Source organism: Pelmatolapia mariae, linkage group LG12 (assembly GCF_036321145.2).
Source record: "Pelmatolapia mariae isolate MD_Pm_ZW linkage group LG12, Pm_UMD_F_2, whole genome shotgun sequence".
Lineage (NCBI taxonomy): Eukaryota > Metazoa > Chordata > Actinopteri > Cichliformes > Cichlidae > Pelmatolapia > Pelmatolapia mariae.
Genome location: NC_086237.1, coordinates 17,536,563 through 17,562,611, shown reverse-complemented (window position 1 = coordinate 17,562,611; position 26,049 = coordinate 17,536,563). Strand labels below are relative to the sequence as shown.

At 40.3% G+C, this 26,049-nt stretch overlaps 2 protein-coding genes and 1 long non-coding RNA gene across 3 annotated transcripts; 2 read left to right on the top strand and 1 right to left on the bottom strand.

Annotated features, from left to right (window-relative positions):
- Window positions 1–2,027: 2,027 nt before the first annotated feature.
- On the top strand, window positions 2,028–7,428 carry tgoln2 (trans-golgi network protein 2). Its single transcript, XM_063490014.1, has 4 exons — window positions 2,028–2,250; window positions 4,261–5,006; window positions 5,467–5,550; window positions 5,636–7,428. Exons 1-4 carry the CDS (start codon window positions 2,187–2,189, stop codon window positions 5,639–5,641), a joined length of 900 nt encoding a protein of 299 aa, XP_063346084.1. The 5' UTR covers window positions 2,028–2,186; the 3' UTR covers window positions 5,642–7,428.
- A 524-nt stretch (window positions 7,429–7,952) lies between these two features.
- On the bottom strand, window positions 7,953–9,398 carry zgc:153044 (uncharacterized protein LOC751678 homolog). Its single transcript, XM_063490015.1, has one exon. The coding sequence runs from the start codon at window positions 9,305–9,307 to the stop codon at window positions 8,762–8,764; it is 546 nt and encodes a 181-aa protein (XP_063346085.1). The 5' UTR covers window positions 9,308–9,398; the 3' UTR covers window positions 7,953–8,761.
- A 2,209-nt stretch (window positions 9,399–11,607) lies between these two features.
- Window positions 11,608–15,902, top strand: LOC134639146 (uncharacterized). The gene is made up of 3 exons (XR_010095314.1): window positions 11,608–12,141; window positions 12,615–13,095; window positions 13,631–15,902. It is a non-coding gene; the product is annotated as an uncharacterized LOC134639146 (long non-coding RNA).
- Window positions 15,903–26,049: the final 10,147 nt, after the last annotated feature.

Here is a 26,049-nt window from a genome sequence, read left to right as displayed (position 1 = left end):
ATATTGAAAGAAATATTTTTATTTAATCACACTATCCACTTGAAACCAAACAGAGGCTATCTTGCAGTCAGCATGTAACACACGGCTGTTTATCTCGAGTAACGTGTCTGGATGCTGCTCTGCTCAACATCTGCCATGTAAAGCACGAGGTCAGATTTAATACATGTTAATTTTTGCTCATTAAATTCCTCCAATCTCTTGCCAAGGTTCCTTTTTTGGGCCTTCCTTTGATCTTAAATTTATTCCAGGTTAACCGTTTGATACTTTACTTGCGTAATGCTGCCTCTAGATCTCTTATCTGAGAAGTCACTTAAACTGTGAGCTGCAGCACATTTAAGGCAAGGCCAGTGTTTGTGCCATTTTTTGTTCAGATTACCAGCGGCATGAGCATAATCAGGAAAAAAAAAGCTGAACCTATATCTGCCATTGACTCTGTGACCTTATATTCCTACTAATTACAGGATGCTTCACATGTGGTTTCCCAAAGTGATATTAATTGATTGTTTCTGTAGCATTCACTGAGCTGAGCAAGCCTCAGCTGGCTCCTTTGTGAAGACAGGTATGGCTGGCTGTGAGCTTAAGAACCTCCGTAATGTATTATTCATACCCATTTGACCTTAAAGATGGAAATGCAAATGGGTGTCAAGAATGAGAGGGATCATCGGACTTTTCAAATGTCAAATAGCCTGCCACAATTAAGACAAATTCATTACAAGAGCCTGCAGGTCTCCTGCACCCAACTGAGATGTAAAACACCTCTAATTAACATTTAGATCATTATCTCTAAAACTGCTGAACATGTTCAGCTCCAAGGCCAGCGATATTGGTATTGTCATGGTAAAAGTGGCTTTGTTTTGTGGTGTTTTATTTTGGCCATTGCTTACTAGAAGAAATGCTTTTCCATACCCTTTAAGTTTGGTTTAATGTAACAAAGCAAAGTTAACCTACATAGATAAAGGCACAAGTAAAGTGTTTTTTTTTTTTTTTTAAATTGCACTACATGCCAATACTGCCATCTGCTGATAAGGTGAAATGACACGCGTGAAGGAAAAATATCAACAATGCCTACACTTAACCCGTGGGTGGCAGTATAACACAAATGAGACCCCCATCTCTTCTTCTATGGTGGATAAAAGACATTGAGAATAATAAACACAACTTTTTTTCATGAGGTCAAATAGGTGTGCCCTAAATTTGTGTAATGTGTGTAATTTTAGTGGTTTCCACATAGCTTTTAAATTAAACTAAGTCGAGTAAAGACAGAGCTGCCTCGAACATCCCTGTCTTTACTCATATATGGAATTAAATACAGTAATACCTGCAGGCATATTTGGAGGAAACGGGGGGGAGCAGGACATGAAAAACTGCCCCTTAACCTATAGTGACACGTCTTTATCACAATTTAAGCACCAAAGATATTATAATTGATTATAAGTAACCTGAAAAAAATCTAAAAGTAAATAAAATTAATAAATATAAAATAACTGTATCTTGCATGGTCATGGATTAACTTAAAAAAAAGAGAGAAATACAGATTACTGTTAGTGTCTGTTAATATGACTTTCCAACAAAAGAAGCAAGGTGAGGTATTAGTGCACATGTTTGATGACACTGAGAGGTTTTTCTATTGTAACACCTCATCTGAACGTGTCAAATCTCGCCCCACAACTACCCCACCCCCGCAAAAACAAACAAACAAACAAAAAACCCCAACTTAAACAAGCAGATCCAATTTGGTAGTGAACTGAGACGAAATAAAAATAAATCATAATATTGAATAAAAAAAATACAAAAGTATAATGATTTCGTGCCGTATACTACCATAGATGGGCTCTAGAGATTCAGAGGTGTCACAGGCTGAGCTGGGCAGCTGAAATGATAAAACTGCACAATAAGAAGGACGTGAAAGTAATGAAACCACAATCGCCACGCTTTCTCTGTCAGCACTTCCTTGTTATAAAGGCATGTAGCCTCTAGGTGGCACTAAACTTCACTCACGTGTTTACAATCGCAGAAGAAGAGAAAGGCCAGCTTGTACACGGAAGCAGGAACCGGACCTGCCAAACGTCTTGAACCTGTCGGCCTGCGTTTGTCAGCGCGGATTGCGTCGTGAGCTCTGAGGAGACGCAGCTGAAATTAGACGGATTCGGGTCGCGTTTCTTTGCCGTGTGGACACAGCCGACACGATGAGGACGGTTTTGCTGCTGCTCACAATATCTGCAATATTCCTGTGTTTCAGCTCCATCGGAGGTGAGTCGAGTTTTGTTTTTGCATTTGTCATTTGGCTTTAGGCCTGCGTTGGTTGAGCAAATATGGAATTCCCTACAATCCCTGATGTAAAGATGATAGGCGATATATTTCAAAACAGTCCTTTTTTTAAATGGAGAAAGGAGAATAGACTGATTTACACCACTGCAGAAATAAATAAATAAAAAGAATAATAAAACAATAAAATGAGTAATAAAAACTCGTATATATTGCCACGTTAATGTGTTGACATTTTTTAAAACTGTAAATTTTAAAGTTTTATTTGATGAAGCTATTTTTTAATTTTGTTTTTGATTAGGGGTGGATGGTGGGGATTGCATAATAGGTGCTATTTATTCTGTTTAGTTTTTCATTTGAGCTTTTTCTGTTATTTTAATAATCTTGACTTTTTCCTCATCCTCCTTGAGCAGTGGAACCAGTTTAACAGGTTGGCTCACTCTCGGTGCTACGTGAATAGGATATCTTTCCGCTTCTTAAGAGCTTGGGAGGGATTGCGCTCATCCAGTCTCCTTTTCCTTCACCGCTTTACTTTTGTGATATTATTAACTTATTGTGATCTCTTGCAGGGGTGTGTGTACTTATGTTGTACTCTACTATACACACCTGTGCATAATAATCATAATATTCCCTGTCTTTACAGTGAATATAGCAAAATATGGATTCAAATGCGAGGTTTTCACCGTAATCTGACGTAATTCCTCCCAACTGGAGGCCAACTGACACAGGCGATATATCCATACCAATATTTGGTGATGATTAAAACCCCGACAATATTCTGGTATATTGGCCAATATATATAGTTTATTTTTCATACACATGAAACTTAAAGAGATTTCCCTGACATTTGTTATGCACTTATTTGTTTACTCGCCTAAGCTCTGCCTGGCGTTGCTTGTTGATTTTGCGGTACCTGTTGCCAACAGGGAAGTTGTAGACTGCCCTCTAGTGGTAGAGGGCAGTCTACAACATTAAGACTCATAACACGATTAAAGGGTGTTTCTACCTTTTTCTTCTTTACTTTCTTTAATCAACCTTTATAACAGGATAGGTGAAGTGCCAGTATCGGCTGATAATATCGACCCACCAATAAATCAGTTGGTCTCTACTACATACATTTTCAGACCTGCTGGATAAAACTGTGAACACTGTTGGATCATTTTTTCCGTAGCATAATGTTAAGAAAATTACTCATGAGTTATAACTTATTGTACAGATCTACATTATTTTAGTTAAAAAAAATCTCAGCATTATTTATCTGTTAAACATGGTCTGCACCACTGATCCACACAAGTCATGTGACCAAACACTAATGGCATATACTGTTCTCTCTGCTGATTACTGGCCCAGGTGAAAATCAGGATGATAAAAAATACTGGATTCCTAGTGCGTGTTGCTTATTTTTTTTGTGTTTTTGTATGGTTTATATCTGAAACTCTTAACTGTAAAGGAAAGGAATATGCACATAACCCTAGTTGATTTTGTAGTCAACCTAACAAATTAATGAGGTCAGCTGACATATTGTAGCCCACTGACCTTTTGCTTTGCATGGTGGGTAATCCAGCCATGATAACTGGTGTATTAGTCCTATAGTAGTAGGTCTACGCAGTATGTCACATATGTAAGCAAATGCACTCAAAGTGTCAGTGGTCACTGTCAAAGTCTAGTATTATCCACGTCTGCTATATTGTCCTTTAATTTCTGGAATGTTTTGCTGTCAATCTTTTTCATTGCAGACATGATTCCATTATGTAATTGAGTAATCCCATTTAATGTAATCACTTGGAGGAAGCTGACAAGAAAAATAAATAATGTTCTGAAGATATCGGGAGAGAAGAGGAAAAATAGATTAAATAATATTTCAAAGGTTTGCACTGGAAGAAATAAGTAGTGAGGATCAACAAGCAGATGTGCATGTAATAAATAATTAATTCAAAATCCCAGTTAACACATTTAACATTCAATTAATACTGAGGCTCTTGTTTTTGTATTCAGCACAGGGTGAAGACTCCCCAGATGTAAAAAGCCCACCAGTAGATGATACAAATGGATCAGATCAACCTCAGTTAACCAAGTCTGGTAACCATACCGGAAAGGTGGATAACGTATCAAAACATGAAGAGTCACCCAGCTCACCTAAGAAGGGTGTGAATGCATCAGCTGAACAGTCCAAGGCATTCGAGAAAAATACGGAAAGCGCAGGAAATGAAACAGATACACAGAATCAAACTGAAAAGCAACAGGAGGATGGAAATGATAAGCACGATGGAAAACAGGATTCTGCTCAGCAAACCCAAGGGAAAAACAAGCTGCTCAAAAAGACACACGTGCAAGCCAACCAAACGGAGCCTGAAACCAAAGACAAAGAAGAAGGAAGTCCACAAGAAAAAGCTCCTACAGAAAACAGTTCTAAAAAAAAGCCAATCAACAGCGCATCCACAGAGAAACATAAAGCTGAAGTGAGCACCACGAAGAAAATCCAAGAACATGGTGTAGATGAGGGAGATGATGAAGGGCTTGGTGACGATCTGATAGATGGCAATGAGGAAACACCATACCCTGCTATAGGCGAAGAGGAAGGAAAGGATGGTGGGGAGCAGACTAAAAAAAAAGAGGTGAAAGCTCCATACAACCCATCCAAAATGATGGAAAACGGGGAAAGCAGCCATTTCTTCGTCTACCTTGTTTCCGCAGCTGTGCTGGTGGCAGTGCTCTACATCACTTACCACAACAAGCGCAAGGTACTTTTGCTGTTAGACCGGCTTGATGTCCCAAGTCTTGTACCCAAATACACACATAGAAAAAGATTTTTTTTTAAATTTAACTTTAAAGTTTGACTCTGGTGTTTAAACTAACATAAACTGGATTTTGATTCTAAAATATTTGTGCACCTGTGGTTTCCTTTTGAGGCGCAGGTCATTTCCTGTGTAGAACACAGACAACAATTCATTTGAGAGTTGTGTAAATTTCTTCACTGAGCTTAAGGAAAGAAACACATTTCCCAGCTGTTCTGGTTTAATGCTGAAAACCACTTTTACATTAGCTAAAGCTTTTTTTTTTTTTTTTTTTTACCTAGTTGTCCATTAATGTGTAGCACACTCAGTTCTAACATTGGCTAGCTTAGCTATCCTTATTTTGAAAATCAGACTTATTACAGCAGTCCAAACCAGTCTTGCCTAATCTTTTTTTTTTCTCCGCCAGATAATCGCCTTTGTTTTGGAAGGAAAGCAATCCAGAGCCGCACGTCGACCTAAGTCCACAGAATACCAAAAATTGCAACAGCAGGTGAGTGGCTTGTATAAAGAAATACAACATTTCTTGAAAAGAGCCGCAGAGAAATGTAACTTTTCAATTCTTTCTTTTCTTTCAGATTTGATCTCAAGCCAGCTGTTGGCTGTTTGAAATAAAGGAGTGCAGATACCGGTGTTCGATATATTACTGAAGTACTCTGGGTTACACCTCGGGTTAAATGAACATTCTTCTATTTTGGACCTTTTTAGATGTTTATTGCATGACTATGCAGGTGACACGATTTGCCTTATTGAGGGAATGGGGGAAGTGCAATGAAGGTAAAATAGGCATGCCGTTTTTGCACTTGTGTCATTATTTCACTTGTAGTTTGGCCTGACAAAGGTCCTTGCTCAGGATGTTGAAGTAGCAAATTCCAGCCTTACTCCTAAATAAGCCATCTGAATCTTTGTAAAATACTGTAATGTGCTTTTTATTTGCGGTTGTTAAAAATGTCTTTTAGATTTAAAAAAAATACATCAAGATTTCATTAAGATGTAAAAGTATCATATTGGAGGTCAGACTCTGCAGTGTAGGTCGTGTGAATGTAGTAACAACCGTAATCCAGAAGGAGGTAATGGCTTAAATATACCCATGGAAGAAAGAAAAGTCACTGCTCTCATATCTGCATGCTAAATACACCCACAGCCTGGCACAAATATTGGAAAGCACATCTTTGCTTTTAAGGTGGAGTGTAGAATCAATGAGGACTACAAAGTTAGTGTGTGGTGATTGTGTAAACAGTGTTTTATAGCAGTTTCCCAAATATAACTTCATTACCAGACTTGTTATTAGAGGTTGCTCCTTATTAATAACTGTTCTACCTACACTAAATCACCCTACGTGGGCAGCAGCTCATTGATGCACCTGTTCAATATTACAGAGTAAATGTTTGCGATAAACTGATTGCAGAACAGACACTTTGATGGTTAATTAAAAAAAAAATTAAAACCATCTTTTTTTTTTCGTTTTTGTTTGTAAGACTTTCTAAGCGGGCGTTCGCGTGAACTTTTTCCATTTGTTCAAGACTACATAAGTGCACGATTAGCGATGCACTGCTTAAGACTGGAATCTATATTTATTAACGCTAAGCTGGCTGTAGGTTTCTGTTGGATGCAGATATGAAAGTACTGTCAATGCTGTGATGCAAACTCGTGGCATAAAGGGAGCAACCGTATGATGGCCGACTACTCCTTTTTAAAAATTGAGACTTGTCTTAGGTTTGCTGGGTGCGCATGTTAATCTCTTATTTCAGACAGTATGTCGAGACGACCAGTCTTTTTCAAAGTGGTGTTTAAAGATCTGAAATCTATCCATCATGTCTGTGGTTTAGAAGAATATTTTTACGTTGTACCACTTGATGTGTGTCTCGGGGATGACCACTTAAATATAAAGATTTCACATTTCCTCTGTAACAGATGTGTGTTTATGTTTAAAAGAAATGACAGACTTGTGCCAAGTTGTGAATGAGTTTTACTGTGATCCGTGGCGTCGCTCTGATATTGTACCCGTTTTCCTCAGTTTCCTCGCTGTTCGTTGCAGGTGGCGGGCATGTAAAGCTAATTGTGTAAGAAATAGAGCTGTTTTCTTTTGGCTTAAGGAATCCCATATTATGGTATGAAAATGTATATTTTTATCAAAGAATTAAGTGAAATTATCTTTTTTTTTTTTTTTTTTAAATGAAGCACCGTAATTGGCTAGAAAACATCATGGCCATGTAGACTTTATTTCTCTGTTGTAAGGAGTGACTGTCCATTTAAAAAAACAAAAACAAAAAAAACAAGAAAAAGTAGCTTTCTTACTCATTAGGGTGAGAGGTGAGCCAGCTCAGTTGCATGCTTATTGGAAAATAAATGCTTTTTCTACTGTCTTGTCTCAGTTGAGTCGGACTTGTTAACAGCCTTCAGTGTCACAGCTCTTATTTTGACTTTGTGCCTATCATAGGTAGAAGAGAGTAAAAAGTATCAAAGCATTAATGTTAAAAAATAGTTCAGTTAGCAACGCTGTGAATGCAGGACTTTAACTTTTATCTAAATGTACAATTGATCCACATAAAAAGTATACAAAGAGTTTATTGGAGTTTCTGGACATTTTTAAAAGTAAAGTGAGTGTTGAATCAGAGCTTCCCACCTGAGCCCTCAGAGTCAGCTGATTTTGTTTTTCATGCATAAACTTTCTACATTATTATTATTATTATTATTATTATTGTTATTATTATTATTATTATGAACATTCAGAGTTACAGGATCTCAAAGTACATAATCTGATATCTGACATGAGTTTCCCAGCACTTTTGATCCCTCATAACCTTTACATACATGAGATGGCCACATTAAACTTTCAGGGTTGAAAAACGTATTTAAGCTCAGATCCAAGACCACAACCAAACTATTTTCAAATCAGTGTTGCACTCTAAAGCCAAAAATATTTTTATTATTACAGTGACGCAGAATAACAGAAACAAGAACCGTCACCTGGATGTTTTTCTGATGACTCATCACCCCCCCCCCCCAAAAAAAAGTACAATGTGTAAACTTTACATTTTGGTACTAGGATCATCTTCCAGCAATGATTCCTTATGACTCAAGAGAATTTCGTGGCTGCCATTTTTCTTCGATCGGTGTTAATAGTGCAGATGATACTATTTGCCTTATTGAGGGATTTGGTTAATTTTATGTGGAATAACTCAATGAGAATGGCAATCACTCATTTATTCTGTTGTATTTTATAAGCTTTGAATCCTTTAATATGACATCCTGTAATTTTTCAGATAAATGTTGTGGTATAAAAAGTACACATTGATCTGAAAGATAGTGGAGCAGCATTTAGTCACATTGAGTAGAAGCCTACTACAAGCCTATCTTTAGAGCTCCTGTTGTGGTAAATCTCACTCCTCCTGGATGTTTGAGCATTTTGCAGAATGATGGAGGGTTCATATCTGCAAGCGGTTCCTGAGCTCACCAAAAATCTCACATAATCAAGAGGTGGCCAAATGCACCATGGAAAAACCACGGCAGGCAAAAATTATACAGTAGCTCACTGTTACTCTGCACAACTGCCCATTATTATGAGGGCCTGAAGGAAACGCATTCACTGTTTATGCTTCCTTTCAAGGCTGCACAGGATTTTACAGTTAAGGCCAGCACACTGCAGATCATTGTGAAATTATGTCCCACTTTCCCACCACACACAAAGAAGCGTGCTTCCCTCACAGTGGCATCATATTCCTGGCCTCCTCTTCATAAATGTCAGGTATCTCTCCCATGGATGAGGACACCATGCGGACAGAGTTGCAACCACGAAGCTCCCCCTCATACTGGATGAGCTGTTTCCAGAACCCGTTATTGGGTCTCACGACAGGGCGACAGGTCCTGACCCAGCCGTGGGCCTCTAGGAGGCTCACGCCGCGGTGCTTCATTAGGTAAGCCATGCACAGGGCTGCGGAGCGGCTCACCCCGGCGTTGCAGTGCACCAGCGTGCGGCCGCTGCTCTCCGCTGTAACCTGGATTTTATCCGCCACCTCGTCAAAGTGATCGCTGAGTCGAGAGACCGGGGTATCAGAGACCGGGATGTGGAAGTACTCCACCCCTGGAGGGGGCGAGACGCTGCCCTTTTTCTCAGTGACGTTGATGATGCAGGTTATCCCGCAGCCAGTCACCTGGCGGGGATCACCGGCCGCTCGGGCATTACTCAGGTAAAGACAGTCGGTGACTCGGCACAGCCCCGAGAGAGCCGACGGAGCTGGCTGATGCATAGATAACGTCACATTCAGCGATGCTTCACAGTTTGTTCATTTCCATGATACAAATCGCGCCAGCGCGCGCACGGCTGGGGCAGCGAGGTACATGCAGTGGTACGGCGACTCAGGAAGGCCAAACATCTGTGAGCGCGCAAGCTGGCGCCTCCAGCTGGATGGGGGTTTTATCAGGTGGATACCATGGTCGCGTTTATGAAATGTAAATACCCTTTCTTAGTGACGTACTAGGCAGCTTTATACTGACAGCTATGCAGTGGGTTTAAAGTGGGATCACAATTCAAATAACCTACACTGCGAAAACAAACAAACAAACAAACAAACAAACAAACGTTAAACATCCCAGTTTTAATGAATCATCAACATTATGATTATCATGTAAATGACTTTTTAAAAAAATCAAGATTTGCTGTGTGGCCTCAGTAATTGAACCCAAAGTGCAGGACTGGGAACAAAAGGCATAAAACTGAAAAAACAGCTTTATTGCTACACTCCAACAAAAGCACAAAGATAAGCAGGCACCCAGGACACAGCTCAGAGAGAGGACTGAGACGACATATACTCACAAAGGATAACAAGGGTACAAGCAACAGGTAGGAGGACAGCTGAAACTGCACACGACGAGAGACTATCAAAATAAGACAGGAAATAACCAGCACTGAGACCAGAACTGAGACAGGAATTTGACAAAGAGATAGAAGATAAACGCAGAGACAAGAATGGGAATGCAAAATGGAGATTAATAAACCTTTCACCAACTAAAGCAATCAGGGAACTAAAGGCACAGAAAACAACTGGACTTTAAGTTTCATAAAGATGTTTCCTCTCATCCAAGAGCTTCTTCAGGTAAATGATGCAAAGTCCCGGGTATTTAGAAGAAGCCTCTTGGATGAGAGATGAAACATTTTCACGAAACGTAAAGAAGTCCAGTGAGTTTTTTCCCCCCCAAGCTCCTTAGCCTACCATGACCTGGAAAACTGAGACATACAGAACAGAAAACAGGATCATCCCCCCCCCCCCCCCCCCCACACACACACACACAAAAGCAAACATGAAAACTCTAAATTTAAAAATAATGTAATTTTAAGTTTATTTAAATGTTTAAGTGTTTAAGTGACTGCTGTGGTTTTGAAAGCAACTCATTCTTGCTTCTTGTCAGGTCTCTCAGACTAATCTTCCTCCTCAGTAAGTGGAATGCAGCCCAGTTGAACTGAGATCAGCTGATTAACTCAGCCAGTCAAGAATGTTCCAGGTCCTGATCCAGAAAAGCAGCATTTTATTTAGTTGGCAGTATAATCAAGAGTAAAAGCCAGTGTCCCACTTCCACTGGCAGCCCAGGAGATCCAACCCCTGGCAGAACCACATTCTTTGGGTCAGAATCTTTGTCCCCGTCCACATATGTTCCTCTTTCTAAAGCTTTTCTCTTTGATAGACACTATTTTATTCTACTGTATATAGTATTCTATTTTTATTCTATTCTGTACAGTTGTGTACTGTATTTATTCTTATTTTATTTTATTCTAAGTGTCCTTCATAACTTTTGCACTGTCCACTTCCTGCTGTGACAAAACAAATTTCCCACGTGTGGGACTAATAAAGGTTATCTTATCTTATCTTATCTTGTTTCATCCGTTTATCACTTCACCGGTTTTGTTCTTCTTCTTTTATGGAAACTTTTCATTTCTTTTTCTGAGAGTTATCGGAGGTTAACAGCTTGTATCGGATTCTCTTTTATGCTCATGATTGATAACACGCAGCCTAATGTTGTTCCAGTTTCTGGTTATCCACGTGATTTTTACAACTTGTTTCCAGTTTTCCCGTTGATTTGCTCTGAAATAATTAAGTCCTTTAATTAATAATACCTGAAAATTAAGGCTAAATTAAACTACGTTTGTGGCAATTTCTCACTTAAATCTGAGTAATGTGAGCTCTTTTGCTCATGAACTAAAATCAAGATAATAGCTAGGTGTCTGAAAAAGTATTTAGTTGGCAATTGTGTGGTTTTTTTTAAGAGCTTTTAATATTTGCTGAGATTTACTCGTAAACTTGGCATTTTCAGTCGAGTACCCGTTATTTGAAATTGAATGTGTTGAATCACAGCACCGAGAAGATAAGAAATATTGTTCAAACACCAATTTGGATGAGTGAATGAAAAGCAGGCAAAAGAAGAGGTGTGAGATTATGCGTGTGTACGTGTAGAAAGCAGCTAACAATGAAGAAACATCAACCACTGGTTATGTTACAGTAAGCAGAATCACAGCACGTCACTGTAGTGTGCTTTGATTTGAGGTGGTTGCATGCAGGCCTTGCTGGTGGTGCCTGCAGGCAGTCCTCTCGTTGCCCGGGAAACACAGATGGTGGGTGAAGGGGGCGCATACAAAAGACCATAAACCTGTGGCAGCAGCTGGAGACCGAGACCAGCGATTAATTCAGGTCTGCGCGCTGAGTGAAAGAAGTTACTGTTCTCATTAATACCCTCGGCTCATGTTCTTTGTCCCGAGGCTTCCGACTCCACTCTATCCTGTTTTCCGTGGACTGGACTCCCGTCAGTGCGCAGCTGTTGTTGGCACTCCCACATCTGCTTCTCTCAGCTCGGCAGCCATATAGAGAGGACGCACAGCCGCGGTTCGTGTTAGTAGCGTGCTGCGACTCGATCCAACCAGCCTTTCAGTGCGGGCGTAATCACTGCGCACACACACGACGCCTGTTTTCCCGTCTGATCGGCTTGCGGACAGCCTGGTAGAGGAAGACGAAGAAAGCAGAAAAAAGGCGAAGAAGGAGCGATCTTTTCTTATCGTTTGGTGACAGGTGGATGTGGATCCCGGAGATCACTGGTAGGAAAAAAATAGATAATTTATTTCCAATTATTCTGCTCTTCCGTTGCATTCAACTTTTACCCCCCTCTATCCCTCCCAATCCTTTAATAAGATCTATGTATTTAGGTAAACACTAACTCCTTTAATCCCTCCAGTTGAGGGCCTAGATTATAGAGAATATGTCTTGTAGGTTGTAGGGTGTATACTCATTTACCATAGAATATGAAAAAAAAATCGTGTAGTTATTTTTAATCTCAATACATCTCTCAATACAGCAGGATGCAACCTACCCTATATGTCCTTAATCTGCAGAGAACAAGCTGTAGTCATTATTTTTGCACTGATTTGCCAAGAGCAATGTCAAATAGTCCCAGCCTTAACTTTGATCTTCTAATATTAGATTCACATCTAGTATGAAGTATATATGAAGTATATACATAGTAGATAGTGTATATAGACAAGTCCATTTGACTCAGTATTTTGCCTTTTAGGTACTCCCTGTGGATTCATCCACAGCGCTGCAGACAGAGACACACAGGATGCTGGGAGGATCCAGAAGGGAACCAACAACAGGACAGGTTATGTGTACAGACTGGATTGTCGTCATTATCATCTCTAGGGAGGTCACACGGAAATTTAATAGCATTACTCAGTCATTTAGATAACTGATATTACTGACTCCTATCATAAGTGACTCATATGTTTTTACAGTGGGTGTTTTTCAGTCCACCGTGTCTGAGACTAAATATAAAGCAGTAAAAAGAAACAAAAAAAGATGAAAGAACAACCAGTACCTGGGGGATCTTGTGAGGACAGTTGGGTTGTGTCCCACTTTTTTCTGCTGCTTTGTGTTGTGTGCTCTTCTCCAGTTACATCGATGGAAAAAGCAGATTGTTGGGGGGGCTTGACAGGACTTCATTGTACTCCCGGTGGCTTCGCTCCATTGCCCTCTACTGTGCTGCGTATGGACTGGTACAGGATCTAGCCACAGATTTATACCACTGACTTTTATTCCTCCACATTCACTTTTATGTTGTACACAGTGACTTCTTATATAAGTGCCGATGAATATAAAATACAGAGCCAGTTTTTTATGGACTCAGTCATGCTTTTGTGTGAGTGTGTGTCTCTGTGTGTTTGTGTTAAGCCTCTATGCTGGCAGAGGACAGATAAATGAAGACCAGATAGAACGTGGGAGATCAGTTATGTGCTTAATCACTGACATTTATTATTATTATTATTATGCTTGCTATATGGTACTTTTCTCATGATTATGGTTAAGAGGTGAGATAAACCACAAATTGGATCATGTGACCAAATCATATTAGCATAATCTGCCCCTCGGGTGATTTTATTCAAGATTTTTGTAGAAAAGGAAATATTTGTCAATATTTTTCAAACCAGTACAAAACTATATCTTTGTAATCATGCCATCATTCACTATATCTATATTATTTTATACTACACTACACCATCCTAATTCCCTTTATTGTGACTTGTCTTGCAGTGATGACCACATGGTGCCATTTTCCCTGCCCTGTACCTTCAGAAGAGCGAGTCCGTGTTCCAGTGTTTTCCTACTGAGAGATGACTTCTGCTTTTGCAAATCAGTGAAAACAGTATTTCACTTGTTGCTTCATAGTCAGCATCAGTGTGCTCAGATTTAGCAGGGAGCTATTTCATGGGTGTTGTACAGAATAATTTGCTGCAGTGCGATTTTTTTTTTGTAAGTAATAACCGCGTCTTGGCCCGTTCTCTGACTTTATTTTGCTGTTCAAAAACAGTGACGCGTGCAGTGACCTCTACTCTTTCTAACCCTCTGACGGTTTCTTCCTGTATAAGATACTTCACTCAAAGCGAGCAGTGTTTCACCAAGACTATATTTTGTGTCTTTTCATAGCTGGAGTTTACTCTGCCAGATTTGTGCAAAGCTCTGATATTTGAAAAAAAAGCTGCTAAATTGTGTGAAAATGACAAGTTCCCAATGTGCCATTCACACAGTATGTTTTTGTTTGTGTGGAAACCTCTAAAGTTGATCACACTTGTGTGTGTGTGCGTGTTACGGGGGTGTCTACGTGAGTGCACGTGTTTCTTTGCATGTACCCTATACGTATGTCTGCATGTGTCTCCTATCAGTCAGATGAAATGTATTTGTAACGGGCCTGAAGCTAAAAGCTGCTTTACTGTGATTTTTGTTTTCACAGCTGCACACTCAATAACAGGCCTATATTCTTTTAGCCACTGGATGTACCAGATAAGGGATAAAACAACATTTACAAATGGTTCTTAGCATTTGTTACAACCTCACTGAAGTAGCAGTTATTATACTGATTTAGATCACAAGGATGCCATTGGAAATTAATGGTCTGTAGTTTTCTAAACGATGCCCACTGGCATTAATTAAGTTGTCCCGATGCCTACAGTCCTATCATTTCACACTGAAGCCAATTACAGCAAATGCTAATAATTATGCGTAAATAGATTTTTACCCACATCTGGGTTGTACTAACAGTATCTCACTAATCTCTAACAGTACTAATATATGTGCTAACAGTTGGAGGATTACTAACCTGTATTGAGAATGCTGTTGGCTGGCATTTCTAACCCTAACTTGACTAACCCTCTGCTTTCTGCCCGCGGTCTGCAGCGCATATACTTCCTTTGCATGATTTTGCATCCCTTCTTTTAGAAGTTTAAATAAATTGTTAAAGTCGGGAAAAATGTTGCACTGAGCATGTCAAGAAGGGTTTCGGGACTTGGAAAGGAAAAAAAAAGCGATTAAGCTCAAGGTGAAAAGACAAGCAGGAACAGCTGCTGACATCAAACTGGGTTGACCACATACTTATGAGCAACCAACGCAAAACCGATTGTGATCAGATTCAGAGAGGTCAGTCTTTACGTTTGTACGTGCTCTGTGCGGTCAACCTGCAGGTGAGTGCCTGGCTTGTTGTCAGCTCGGTGGTGCTGTCAGACAGAAGCTGAGCACACCTCAGTACTAACTCCTGATTGGTGCTGATACTAACAGTCCTGATCCTGTAAATGTCCATCTTACTAATGTCTTTGTTTGCTGTTCTTTGCTAAACGTTGAGTAAATCAAAGCATGCCCAGCAATACCAGCAATACCACTGGACAGACCTACTATGAACAACAGTCATCAACAGTCATCAAAACAATTCACTAACCCAAAAGAAGAGTGTTGAACAGCTCTCTACAAACTAACAAACTAACCTACTAATGAACACATACCCTAACAAAAACTAACTAGAATCAATAACTTTCTGCTCAGAATTGTTGAAGCGCCCCAGAATCGAGGAGATGTGTCACTTACTAACAGAATGAAATTCAACAACGTGCTTGAATGTGTGTGAGAGGGAGAGAGAAGAGCGAATGTGTGTTTGTACAAGAGGTGTATTTGTGTGGAAATGCAAACAAGTTGCAAACTGGCTGTGAGCACTGCGAAAACCTCCAAATACTCTTGCAGCCTAAATATAATCCTTGAACCTCTCAGTTTATGTATTATGTGAAAGCAGCATGTTAATTAATGTTTACACTGACATAAATCATAATTTGAAAAGAACAAAACAAAAAAAGCAATACAGGCAAAATGTCCATAAGAACAGCAGGGGGTCTAAGAAAATGTGTTAATAAAGTTTAAAAACAATAATTTGACAGTGATTGTATTGTTTACTGTTTCATGAACAATTTCTGAATATTTTTGTGAAGTTGTAACTTTTGTTTCTAAAACTTTGTATCCAGTTAATAAATTTTTTTGCAACATAGCGTTTCGTCATAAGGCTGTGTACCTGTGGGCCCGTGTTTCCTGTCCTGTTTCGGTCACAGATGGCGTGGAGTTAGTTTTAAGCAACAAGCACAGATCAGAAATGACACTCAAGGTTACTCATTGCTTTAAAATGTGAAGACAATGGCCATCGGAACACAATTGGTATTGCATTTTATCAGCTCCAATATGTATAAACCATAAAGTAGACAATATTGCATCAAAAATAATGAAAATAATATTGCTAGTGATTTGTAACATTATTTATTATTAATTCACAATCAGTAATAAATATATATGCGTAATATAGGTATATGTGCATGTATATTCTGTAAATACGTACATAAATAATATTAGCAATGAGTATAGAAAAAATGACCAGATTGCTTCATATTTTGCATAAAGTAAATAGCTACTAATTCATTTTGTTGGGAGCTGAAGGAGTTTTAGTGTAACGATATGTGTTTACGACCCATAAATACTGCAACACACTCATTGTGTCAGTGCCTCAACAACCTTTAAGAATTCAAGAACCTTTTTTTAACCTGATAACAGGGATGACATCATTCAATATTTATCTTTTGTATTTGTTTCTGACAGCTGCTCAGGTATAAAAAAGGATCTGGTTAAGGTCAAATGATGAAGCTCTGTTTATCTTGAAATGCTTACATACCTGTAGTATTTTATCTCTCAAAGAAATGTCATGGATCTTTAAATCATCATTAATGACAGAGAAGCGCTGGCATTAAAGTGGGAAGTTGTTGTATTACTAAACTAATTTAAATATTATGCATGTGTCTGGCTGATCAGTCAGATCACCATGTTCCTCCTGTGCATTCATGCATACAAACTGTCTAAAATAACTGCATTGTCTGTCTGAGAGTTTTCATGGATGCAAACTTACAGCAGGGGGCAGCAACTCATCATGTTGGGAGATAAAAACGATGCAAGTTCTAGCACAGGTTTCTTCTTATATGTAAGGCAAGCGGACACATATTTGTGATGGCACAATGTTTCAGACTATTCTGTTGATACTCCTTCACATTTACATCAGGCCTAGTTCAAACACTGCATTTATGATTCCTTTTAAACCACATTTTCAGCAATGTTGGTTTTACAAATACACAAAGTGTGTTACAACGCAAAGGTGAAACAAAGTGGTTAGCAATGTTAGTAGGATATGAGTGTATTCCTTTAAAACTCTCTTGTACAAAGAAACATTATGTGCAGACACTGTGTGCATTAGATCCATCACGTCATACAGGTTTGTGTGTCTGCGCCAGAGACAGAAAGAGCGAAACACACACCGCAGTGGACCTTCATTCCAGCATCCTCCTGATCTGCATGGGTCAGACACACTGGGTTCTGCTCTGCCCCCCATTTGAGCCCAATGTGATCCAGATGACAGGGGGGTTTCCACAGGCAGAAGTTGGGGGGCCCGGGGTCTTCATGGGTCAGCGGTAATTCACCACAGAGCTCTGAAAGCAGAGTCTTAACACACACAAAACCCCGCACAGAAAAGTGAGGCTCCACTTAAAGTCTTAAATATCACACAAACCTCAGTTCAAAGGCAGGTATGTTTGCATGAAAAGCCTTAATCGGCTTAATGATGTCCTCTAGCGCATGGTTAGTTTTGAAAACACACTAATGCTCAAGTTTATACAGGCTTGGATACCACAGAGACATTTATGTCCCAAAGACAGAGAGAGGCAGAGACCGAGAGCTTGTGTGCGTGTGTGTGTGTGTGTGTGCGTGTGTGTTGTTGTAAGCAATCAGTAATTTCCACAATTATCTAATTGTGTCAGAATTTCTGCAGGTTTTTACCAATTATCCATTTCCGTTTTCTTCTTTGTTTGAATAAAATAAGGAATGTCTTAGCACACTGCTCATGTGTGCATGCGTAATTATGTGTGCGATCCAGAAGCAGCCCTCTGTAACCAGAGCCTCCATCATATGGAGGATGCCTGCTGAAATAACAGCTCCGCTACTTCCAGCGGAATGTGTGTGTAGGCTGTAAAAGATGGCGAGGAAGAAGAAGAAGAAAACCTAAGCCCGGGAAGTATTTCTCTTTGTGGCACTGTAATCAGCAGTGCTCTGCCCTGTAGAGCTTAAAATAGTAAAACCACTGAAAGACAGTTCAAGGACTGAAAAGAGATCGCTCTCGCTGCAAGTGTGTATTTTTATGTGTCGCTGCTTCCTGAATGAAGACGTGAATCTAGTTACAATATTCTTCAGGTTTTCTATTTTTAGGGGGAAAAGTGTTTTCCAGGCCTGCTGTATGTGCGCTGTTGTCGTGTTTTAGAACCTTTACAACCGGTGTCCTGTTTCCACATACATTTGCAAAAATGTATGTGGAAGTTAATGGAGACTTCCTATTCAGTTCAGTCTGGATAAGAAGCAGACAAGTTACACATGTAAAGAAGAGGAACAAGCAGAAGGAAGAGGGAGTTCCTTTTCCATCGGGTAGAGAGCAGCTAAAAAAGGAGTGCTTGTAGCAGTAAAGCAAACCCAGGGCATTAAAGAAACAAAGAGAACTAAAACTGAAACCAGGCTAGAAGTCCAACTTATACATTATATGTACAGGTGCAACAGTCTTGAATCAAATGGTCTCGCACCAACCATCAGAAATCAGTCTTTGCAGCGGTTGTGTCTTGCTGGGAAACGCTGAGTCCAACTCTTCCACCATATCCGACACCAGTTCCACAGACAATTCCAAGGCCACTCTCCTTGGCATCTGTCTGCACTAGTCATCCTGTTGCTTCCCTGCTGGAGCAATACAGCAGAGCAAGTACAAGTGCTGAAGACAGGAGTACTAAATTGTGGCTCTGGGGTTGTTGGTCTTTCAGCGCACAATGCAGGTTTTGACACATGAACTGGGGGGAGTTCATAAAATATTTTTGTGCTGGAATGTTTATAATCTAGCTGATCTCTATTAAGCTTCACTTTAACTCGAATGCAGGTTGTTCAAAGTGTCGGTAGACTGGCATTTCTGATAATCTGCAACCAGCGCCAACTATTTTCAGATTTTTGGAAAGCAGAGATTGTTTTGTTTTGATGCTAAAATTATTGCACATTTTCTGCAAATTTTTTGCACATTAAACAGCGGCATCACAGCATCACAGTCACCTTCCATTGAGCAACTCATCTCATGGACAGCTTCTATTAAACCCTATGACACATGATCTACTTGGTCATTTCCTCCTCGCTTCTGTGTCTTCCTTCCAAACACTAAGTCTAGTTAATAATGTAAAAAAAAATGGTGATATTAAGTGGAAGACCTGGTGCTTCCTAAACGTCTTTCTTTTCCACACCTCCAGCCAACTCGGAGACTAGATAAGCGGACAGCTGGAGAAGACCAATCTGTCCTGCTGCCTGGTGAATGATGGACAGTAATTAAAAGTTAGCTAATAACCTCTTCACACCTGACATTTCAACAGGGAGGTCCTGGACACCATTATCTACATATAGATTAAACAGCGTAATTGGCAGAGAGATAGGGTTAGGGGGATCGTGAAAGAAAAAGGAGAAAAAAAAAAGAAAAGGGGCCAGGCCATCGCCAAACCATTAAGCAGAATATCTGAGTGACACTCTGATTTTGCTCCTCTTGCTAATGCGACAGGAATTGAGCTGAACTAAAACGCTAAATGAATGAAGCCTATCTCGGTGTGGTTATTACCGGGGCAAACATCGGCCGTGGAAAATAGCTTTAATTTCATAATAATTGCTAGAAGGACGTGACTCGTTAGAGACACAATATGAGAGTGAAAGGAGAGAGGGAGGGGAGGAAGGAAGGAAGGAAGGACAGGAGAAACTCTATTGAGGAGGAATGCTGTTAGTTGAGCTGCAGCACTTGTTCTCCCACACGCTGCCATTTACACAAACTCACTGATAAGTGACACTGTGGACTGATAAGATGAACTGATAGTGGGGAGGGGGTGGTGGGGAAGTTGGACTGTCATTAGCGCTGTGCAAATAGGAAATATTTCATTTTAAAGCTAAAATATTTCTGAATGATTTTCCTCGCAGGTTACAGGTTCCCACAGTACCTGCTGCTTTGTAATCAACTCTAATAGGCTTTTACACATTCACTGCACCATAAAATAAAAAATAATAACAATAATTCTAATAGCTTTATTAATGAATGTGATATTGAGCTTAAAAGCAACCCACTTTCACTACCTGTGCAAACTGTTAAGCTTTTAGTCCACCAGTTTTGTATTTTGACATGTTAAAAAGCACAAATTGACTTTTTTTTTTGTTTGCAAAATAGATTAAATTTGACTTAAATCAATTCAGAATCAAACCACAAGAAAAATGAGTCCAAGGTGCTTTATACTGTGAACACGCTACAGTATTTTAAAGAAAACTCCAACCATCCGACAACCCCTATGAGTAAGCACAAACTCATTTTTAACAGGAAGAAACCACTATCAGGTATCTGATAGTGACGAGATAGTGAAGACTAACACCACTCATTTATCTTTAAGCTAAATATAAACCTAAAAACAGCAGCTGGTAAGCTTGAGGAAAAAAAATCTTGGCTGGCCTCTAAAGCTCACGAGACCCTTATTTACTCATTATATCCTGTTTGTGCATACAAAAAAGCCAGGTGTGAAGGCAGTAGGCAGCAGGACTCGATGCTGAAGCCAAAGAGGAATCACCTTTAAGCACAATGTTGCACACGGTGGCGAGCTCTACACTCACATTTCATCTTCTCTATTAACTTTCTTCAGCTTTTCATTTTTGTCTTAGATGCAAAATTTGGGCCCTCTGCAAAGAGCTGATGGTCATTTTGGAAATGTGTGTTACATTTATACTTATTTGAATTCTTACTCAAGACTTTTTATATCTTCTGCGTGGGGAGTGATTGAACGCCTGCTCTCCCGCTGGTTTCCCACTCCTTAATTCTCCCTGTCTCTGATTTTTTGGAGCTTCTATTTAAAGAACAAGTCACAGTTTGACTCCAGACAGTTGCGCTGGGTTTGTTGTTAAGAAGTTACCCCAAAGACGCACACAATTCAAGTTTAAGCTTTTATGCAAGCGCACACTCTGCTGAAAGTACAGTTACAACACATGATGATGTAGAAGTTCACAGGCCGAATAATGACTTAGTCTTAGCCCAGTTTGGCCACTTCTTTATAAAACTCCCCAAAGACCCAAAGATATAATCGACTCTTCAACAGATTCCTTGAAATGCATTTTTATAAATTTTGCCATGTTTGGGCATGTCATTGCAGCTGCTGCATTATTATTTCGAACTGTACATTTACCCTGTGAAGGAATCTGAATAAGGCTTTGTGCTGCTGAAAAGTATTCCAAAATAAAAGTATCACAAGCCAAACAGGGAATAGATTTTGCACAAAAGGATGAGTGTGACAGACAATGCCACAGACACCTACAATTCCCGAAACACTGAAAGCGAGCCTGTCCACACCTCAGTCCTGAAGCCCTGATGTGCTGTTTGCAGCTCGCCTCATCTGTGTCAGTGGTGTAAAACTGTAGCCGAGAAGAACTAGCTGAAAAACAGCCATCTGCCATGAAAAGAGCTTTATTTCCTTCTCCAGAAAAGGAAAAAGAAAAGAAAAGAGAGAGAGCTGACAGTGAACAAGAATGACAAAAGCATGCAGCTACACGCGGGTCGATACTCGACTGCCCTGAAGCTATCAAACCGCTAATGGTTACCTTCTAATCTGCCAGGTCACAGCTCTGTGTTTTTCTGACTATTATTATTATTCTGACTATAAATACCTTCCCAAGCTATAGGAGGGTAATTTAGTCAAAATTTGGATGGCTCTTTATTTTTTTGCCCATTATTTTCACTGCCTGAAAATGGGCAATTAGCCGACCGCTTGAGTCAATAGCTTTTACCTAAAAGTTACTTTTTCAGGTTTTTTTTTCACATGAGCCATCCATTCAGGAACAATAAAATAAACACACATAAAAGTTGCCTTTCAGAGGAAGACTGTGGCAACTTGGTGGCTGTAACAATTCTTCTCTGTATCTCATTAAATGTCTCTTTGCTGAGGGATTGTCTCTGTGGCAAAGGTAGGTGCAGATATGTTGTCCTGAGGAATGTGGTTGACTTGTGCCGTAACTGAATGTAAAAGCCTAAGAAAGAAATGAACACTGTTTTTATTCATAAATAAACCTGTTTTTTTTAATATACTGTCCTTTGCTATGACAAAACTGACATCTATTCCTTTAATCAACAATAAAATGTAGACAAAATACTCAGATATGCAGCCTAGTTAATGTTGTGTACACATTTTAAACAATTTCAAGGGTTATATTTATATGAGGATTTTAATTAAGATTTGTTGCCTGTAACTTTTTAATTGCACCTGTCACATATCAATGAAAACAGACAGATGCATTTTAAAGATGTTTCAAGCTAAAGCTGCCTTGATAAAATCAGTGCAAGTTCCAAATGGATGTTGAGAGCGTTGGGGAAGTTACGCTCTGTGCCACTAGATGTCCCTGTTGCTTTACTGTAAAAGCTGCTGCAGTGCTGTTGGAGTTTGCATCTGAGCCATCTGTCCATGACTTGTCTCTCCAGACCCTGGGTTCATCCATCATGTCCAGAGGTGCTAGTCTCTTTAAAATCAAACAAGAAAACATTTCTTTATCCCCACTGCTTCATCTGCTCTTTCCTCTTTTTCCTGTCCCATTCTCCGCATTCTCTTCCTACCTCAATCCCACTGTCTGTCTCTTTCTGTCCCTCTGCCTTCAATGAGTGGATCACTTTACTGTTTATACAAGGGGATTGGTGTTGTTAACAGGTGTAGGGTAATGGGATACCGTTACTGGCAGGCGAGCGCAGGAAAGGGTCGCACCCCTCCTCTTCCTCCTCGCGCTCACACTAACTCTAGCTATACTCTGATTCTGATGGATTGCACCCACCATTCATCTAAATTATGCCACTGGCAATGAGCTATCAGCTCAGTCTGGCTCAAACGAAGCACAGGGTTTGTTTCTGTTGACACTTCCTCAGCACTCACTTCTTCTCCTGATTACTGTCAGGCCCTGTAGAGGGGTGATGCAGCTCGGCCGGGCTTGGGGCTTTGCTACACTCTGTTGGCATGTGTGGTCCTGTGCTCTTTGCCATTTTATAGCTGTTAGGAAGCGGCTATCAAGCGGGTAGTTTGGCATTTGTCACCAACTGCATACGACACGAACCCCCCGATTTGCCGTAAACGTGGTACTTATGTTAAACTTTGCTCAAGGTGCAAATGACCTCATTTTTTCAGAGAGGATTTTATCGTAAAGGTCAGCATGTGAAGTCTAATTCTCCACTAGATTCCAGTTAATCATGGCAGAGACATCAGAGCTGTATGACATGCAAGTTCAAACTGGGTAAATAGAAAGGTGTTCTTTACTCCAGCCATTTTAATCCAGTCCAGCCATGTTGGATCCCGTGTTTGTCTTCTCTTCCAGCTTTCCCAGAGATCCCCCCCGCCTCCCCCTTTCTTGTGTTTAATTCCTTTTTCTCCCGGTGTCCCTTAGAAATACTCCCAGCTGCAAAACAGATGTTGAATACGTTCCTTTTTTCCTTGTTTCTTTTTTGCTTTCTTTCTTGATGATGACTACATTTGTAATTCTCTTCACGTAGTAATAATAGCCACAGTAATAGCCACACATAATCCCCATAACAGGTAAGGTAACATAATTTACATTTGATACAGCTGTTTGTTTGTTTTTTAATATTTTTTTCTGTCTTCCGACTTCTTTTCAAACCTTCCCAATTGGCAGTAAGTCTTGAGGAATTCCACCCTCCTCCAGCCATTGCTTTTGGCGAGACTAGTGATGGGGGACCGCAGCGAAAGTGAGAGGGTGCAAACTGTGAAAGTCTCCCCTTCCTCCCTTCATTGACTAAAATTATTCCAGGGATAAAGTTGGACTCATTAAGCATCCTCCTGAAGCTGATTATTTGACCATTGCACTCATGTGGGTAAATTCATTCAACCGTGACGGTGTGAGGTAAAAATCTTCCTCTTTTCCTGATGGCTAACAAACAGCTATTGGTTGAGCCTTTTTAATAGCTGAGCTGGGGGGTGGGGGCAGCAAATAAGCAGAAACTGAGATAAGAGAAAAAGAGTGCACCAGCATTACGTTGCTTTCGTGATTCGCTGCTTAATTGAGCCTATCTAACATGTTTTTAGCTTGTTATTTCAGATAAATAACCCAATAAATGTTCCCCAGATTATATTATTACAGTTATAAAATGTACCCAGGGAATCAGTTCCTCCCCCATGCTCATTGTTTTTTATTGAGTTCCTCACCCACAGGAGCCAAATATAGAGCTGAAGATGTGATAGAAATAATGTGCAATACTCGGTTTGAGTCTACCCTTCCAAACATTTTAAAATGCACATTTTACCCATGCCTGACAGCGAGTTCACAAGACTTACAAAAGAAAGCCCTTTCATAACATTTGCGTCATTCCTTTGATGTCTAGACATTATATGTTTTTCTTTTCTTCTTCTTCTTTTTTTTTTTGAGAAACTAAAAACCCTACATCTGACGGACTAGTATGTCATCTCCTAAGAGAGAGGTACTTGACTGAAGTCACTGTGTAGACAGTACAAAGCTTCCACATTGGTCCATATTCATGAAGGTGGAGCTATTACTGACATATTTTCTTATGGGAACAAATCACCAGTTGGGTGTAAAGATGCAGCAGCTTAGACTACAATCTCTGGAGCTTTGTCGCATTCAGCTGATCTCAGTCCAGTGTGTGGTGCCTGTTATCTGGGAAAGTTCTCATGGATGGGACAGTTTCTGGGCCCACTCCCCAGTATCAGAATCCGTGGGTGGATGGTAAGACGGAGGGCTGGCAGGAGGTGAGATGTGCAGTGGAGATCAAGGTTTTAAAAGCAAAGTTAAAGGGAGCTAAAAGAGACAGAATGTGAGAGCATCTGTTGTGCCTGGTGTGCTCATTTGGTTTCAGCCTCCACTTTTTCAGGATTCAATCAGAAGCTGATTATCTATTTCTGAGAAGGGTGGAAAAATCAAATTATGGTATGTGATAAGCAGACAGACCTCTTTGCACTAAACGAAGCTAAATTGCCCTCGCTCAAGCAGCTGTAAAAACTACAAATGGTCACAGCATCACGACAAATATGTTACATCAGAAAACCTCCAGAGAGGGAGAGCAGATCTGCATTACAGAGCTGCTGTGCACATGCAGGATTTGCTTTAGACCAAGTTGTTCACACTTTGCATTCCAGCTGAAAACAAAAGGTTTCTTTCTTATGACAACAATTACTTCACAAGGGTTAAAGAAAAAGGTCTGTTTCACTTTTAAGAGTTTGATATTTGAAGCCAACTCACAAACGCAAAGAACGAATGCCATTTTTTCTCCTGTGTGTTCTTATGACAACATTTCTGTCTCTCTGCTTGTGTTCCTCCTCCTTTCGATAGCGCTGAACGCTGGAGTGAGGGTTAGCAACAAGTCAATAACCACAACACAGCAGAGCAATGAAGGTTATGGGGGGATTGTATGCATGTAGACTGCTAAATGTGTGTCTACCTGTGTGCGTTAGTGCGTTTGCATGGAAAAAATAGAAGCTTCTATAGTGTGTTACGAGGCCTCGGTATTCCTCCTCTACCTCATTAGTGCTGATTTACGCCACGGCTAGGTGAAAGAAGGCAGCCTGGACCTCCCTCCCCCCACCCTTCCCTCCACCCTCTCCATTTACACACACACACACACACACACACACACACACACACACACACACACACACACACACACACACACACACACACACACACACTGCCCTGCAATCCCACCTATCTCTCTTTTCTCTCCCTCTTCCCCTATCTCTCTCCTTCTCATTCTCCTGCCGCGCGCAGACAATGGGGCCCTGGAGAATACCGGCTTGTGCTGAATTATTCAAATCAGCAGTGGCAGCAAGCCGGAGAGCAAAGGAGAGAGGCAAGGAAGTAGAGGAGAGAGAGGGTGAGAGAGCTAAAACAGTAAGAGAATGCAGGATGATGGGAGGAGGATTTGCAGGGAGAGAGAAGCAGACAGAGACAGAGGAGGAGAGAGCGAGAGAGAGAGAGCGAGAGAGAGAGAGAGAGAGACATTGTAGAAGCGGTGAATCTCGTCTCTGCATGCAAATCGCCTCTTGCTCCTCTTTCACTCC

Coding starts and splice junctions, on each gene's coding strand:
- tgoln2 (XM_063490014.1), top strand. CDS start 2,187: ATGAGGACGGTTTTGCTGCTGCTCACAATATCTGCAATATTCCTGTGT. Junction 2,251..4,260: donor GTGTTTCAGCTCCATCGGAG/GTGAGTCGAGTT, acceptor TTTTGTATTCAG/CACAGGGTGAAGACTCCCCA. Junction 5,007..5,466: donor CTTACCACAACAAGCGCAAG/GTACTTTTGCTG, acceptor TTTCTCCGCCAG/ATAATCGCCTTTGTTTTGGA.
- zgc:153044 (XM_063490015.1), bottom strand. CDS start 9,307: ATGCATCAGCCAGCTCCGTCGGCTCTCTCGGGGCTGTGCCGAGTCACC.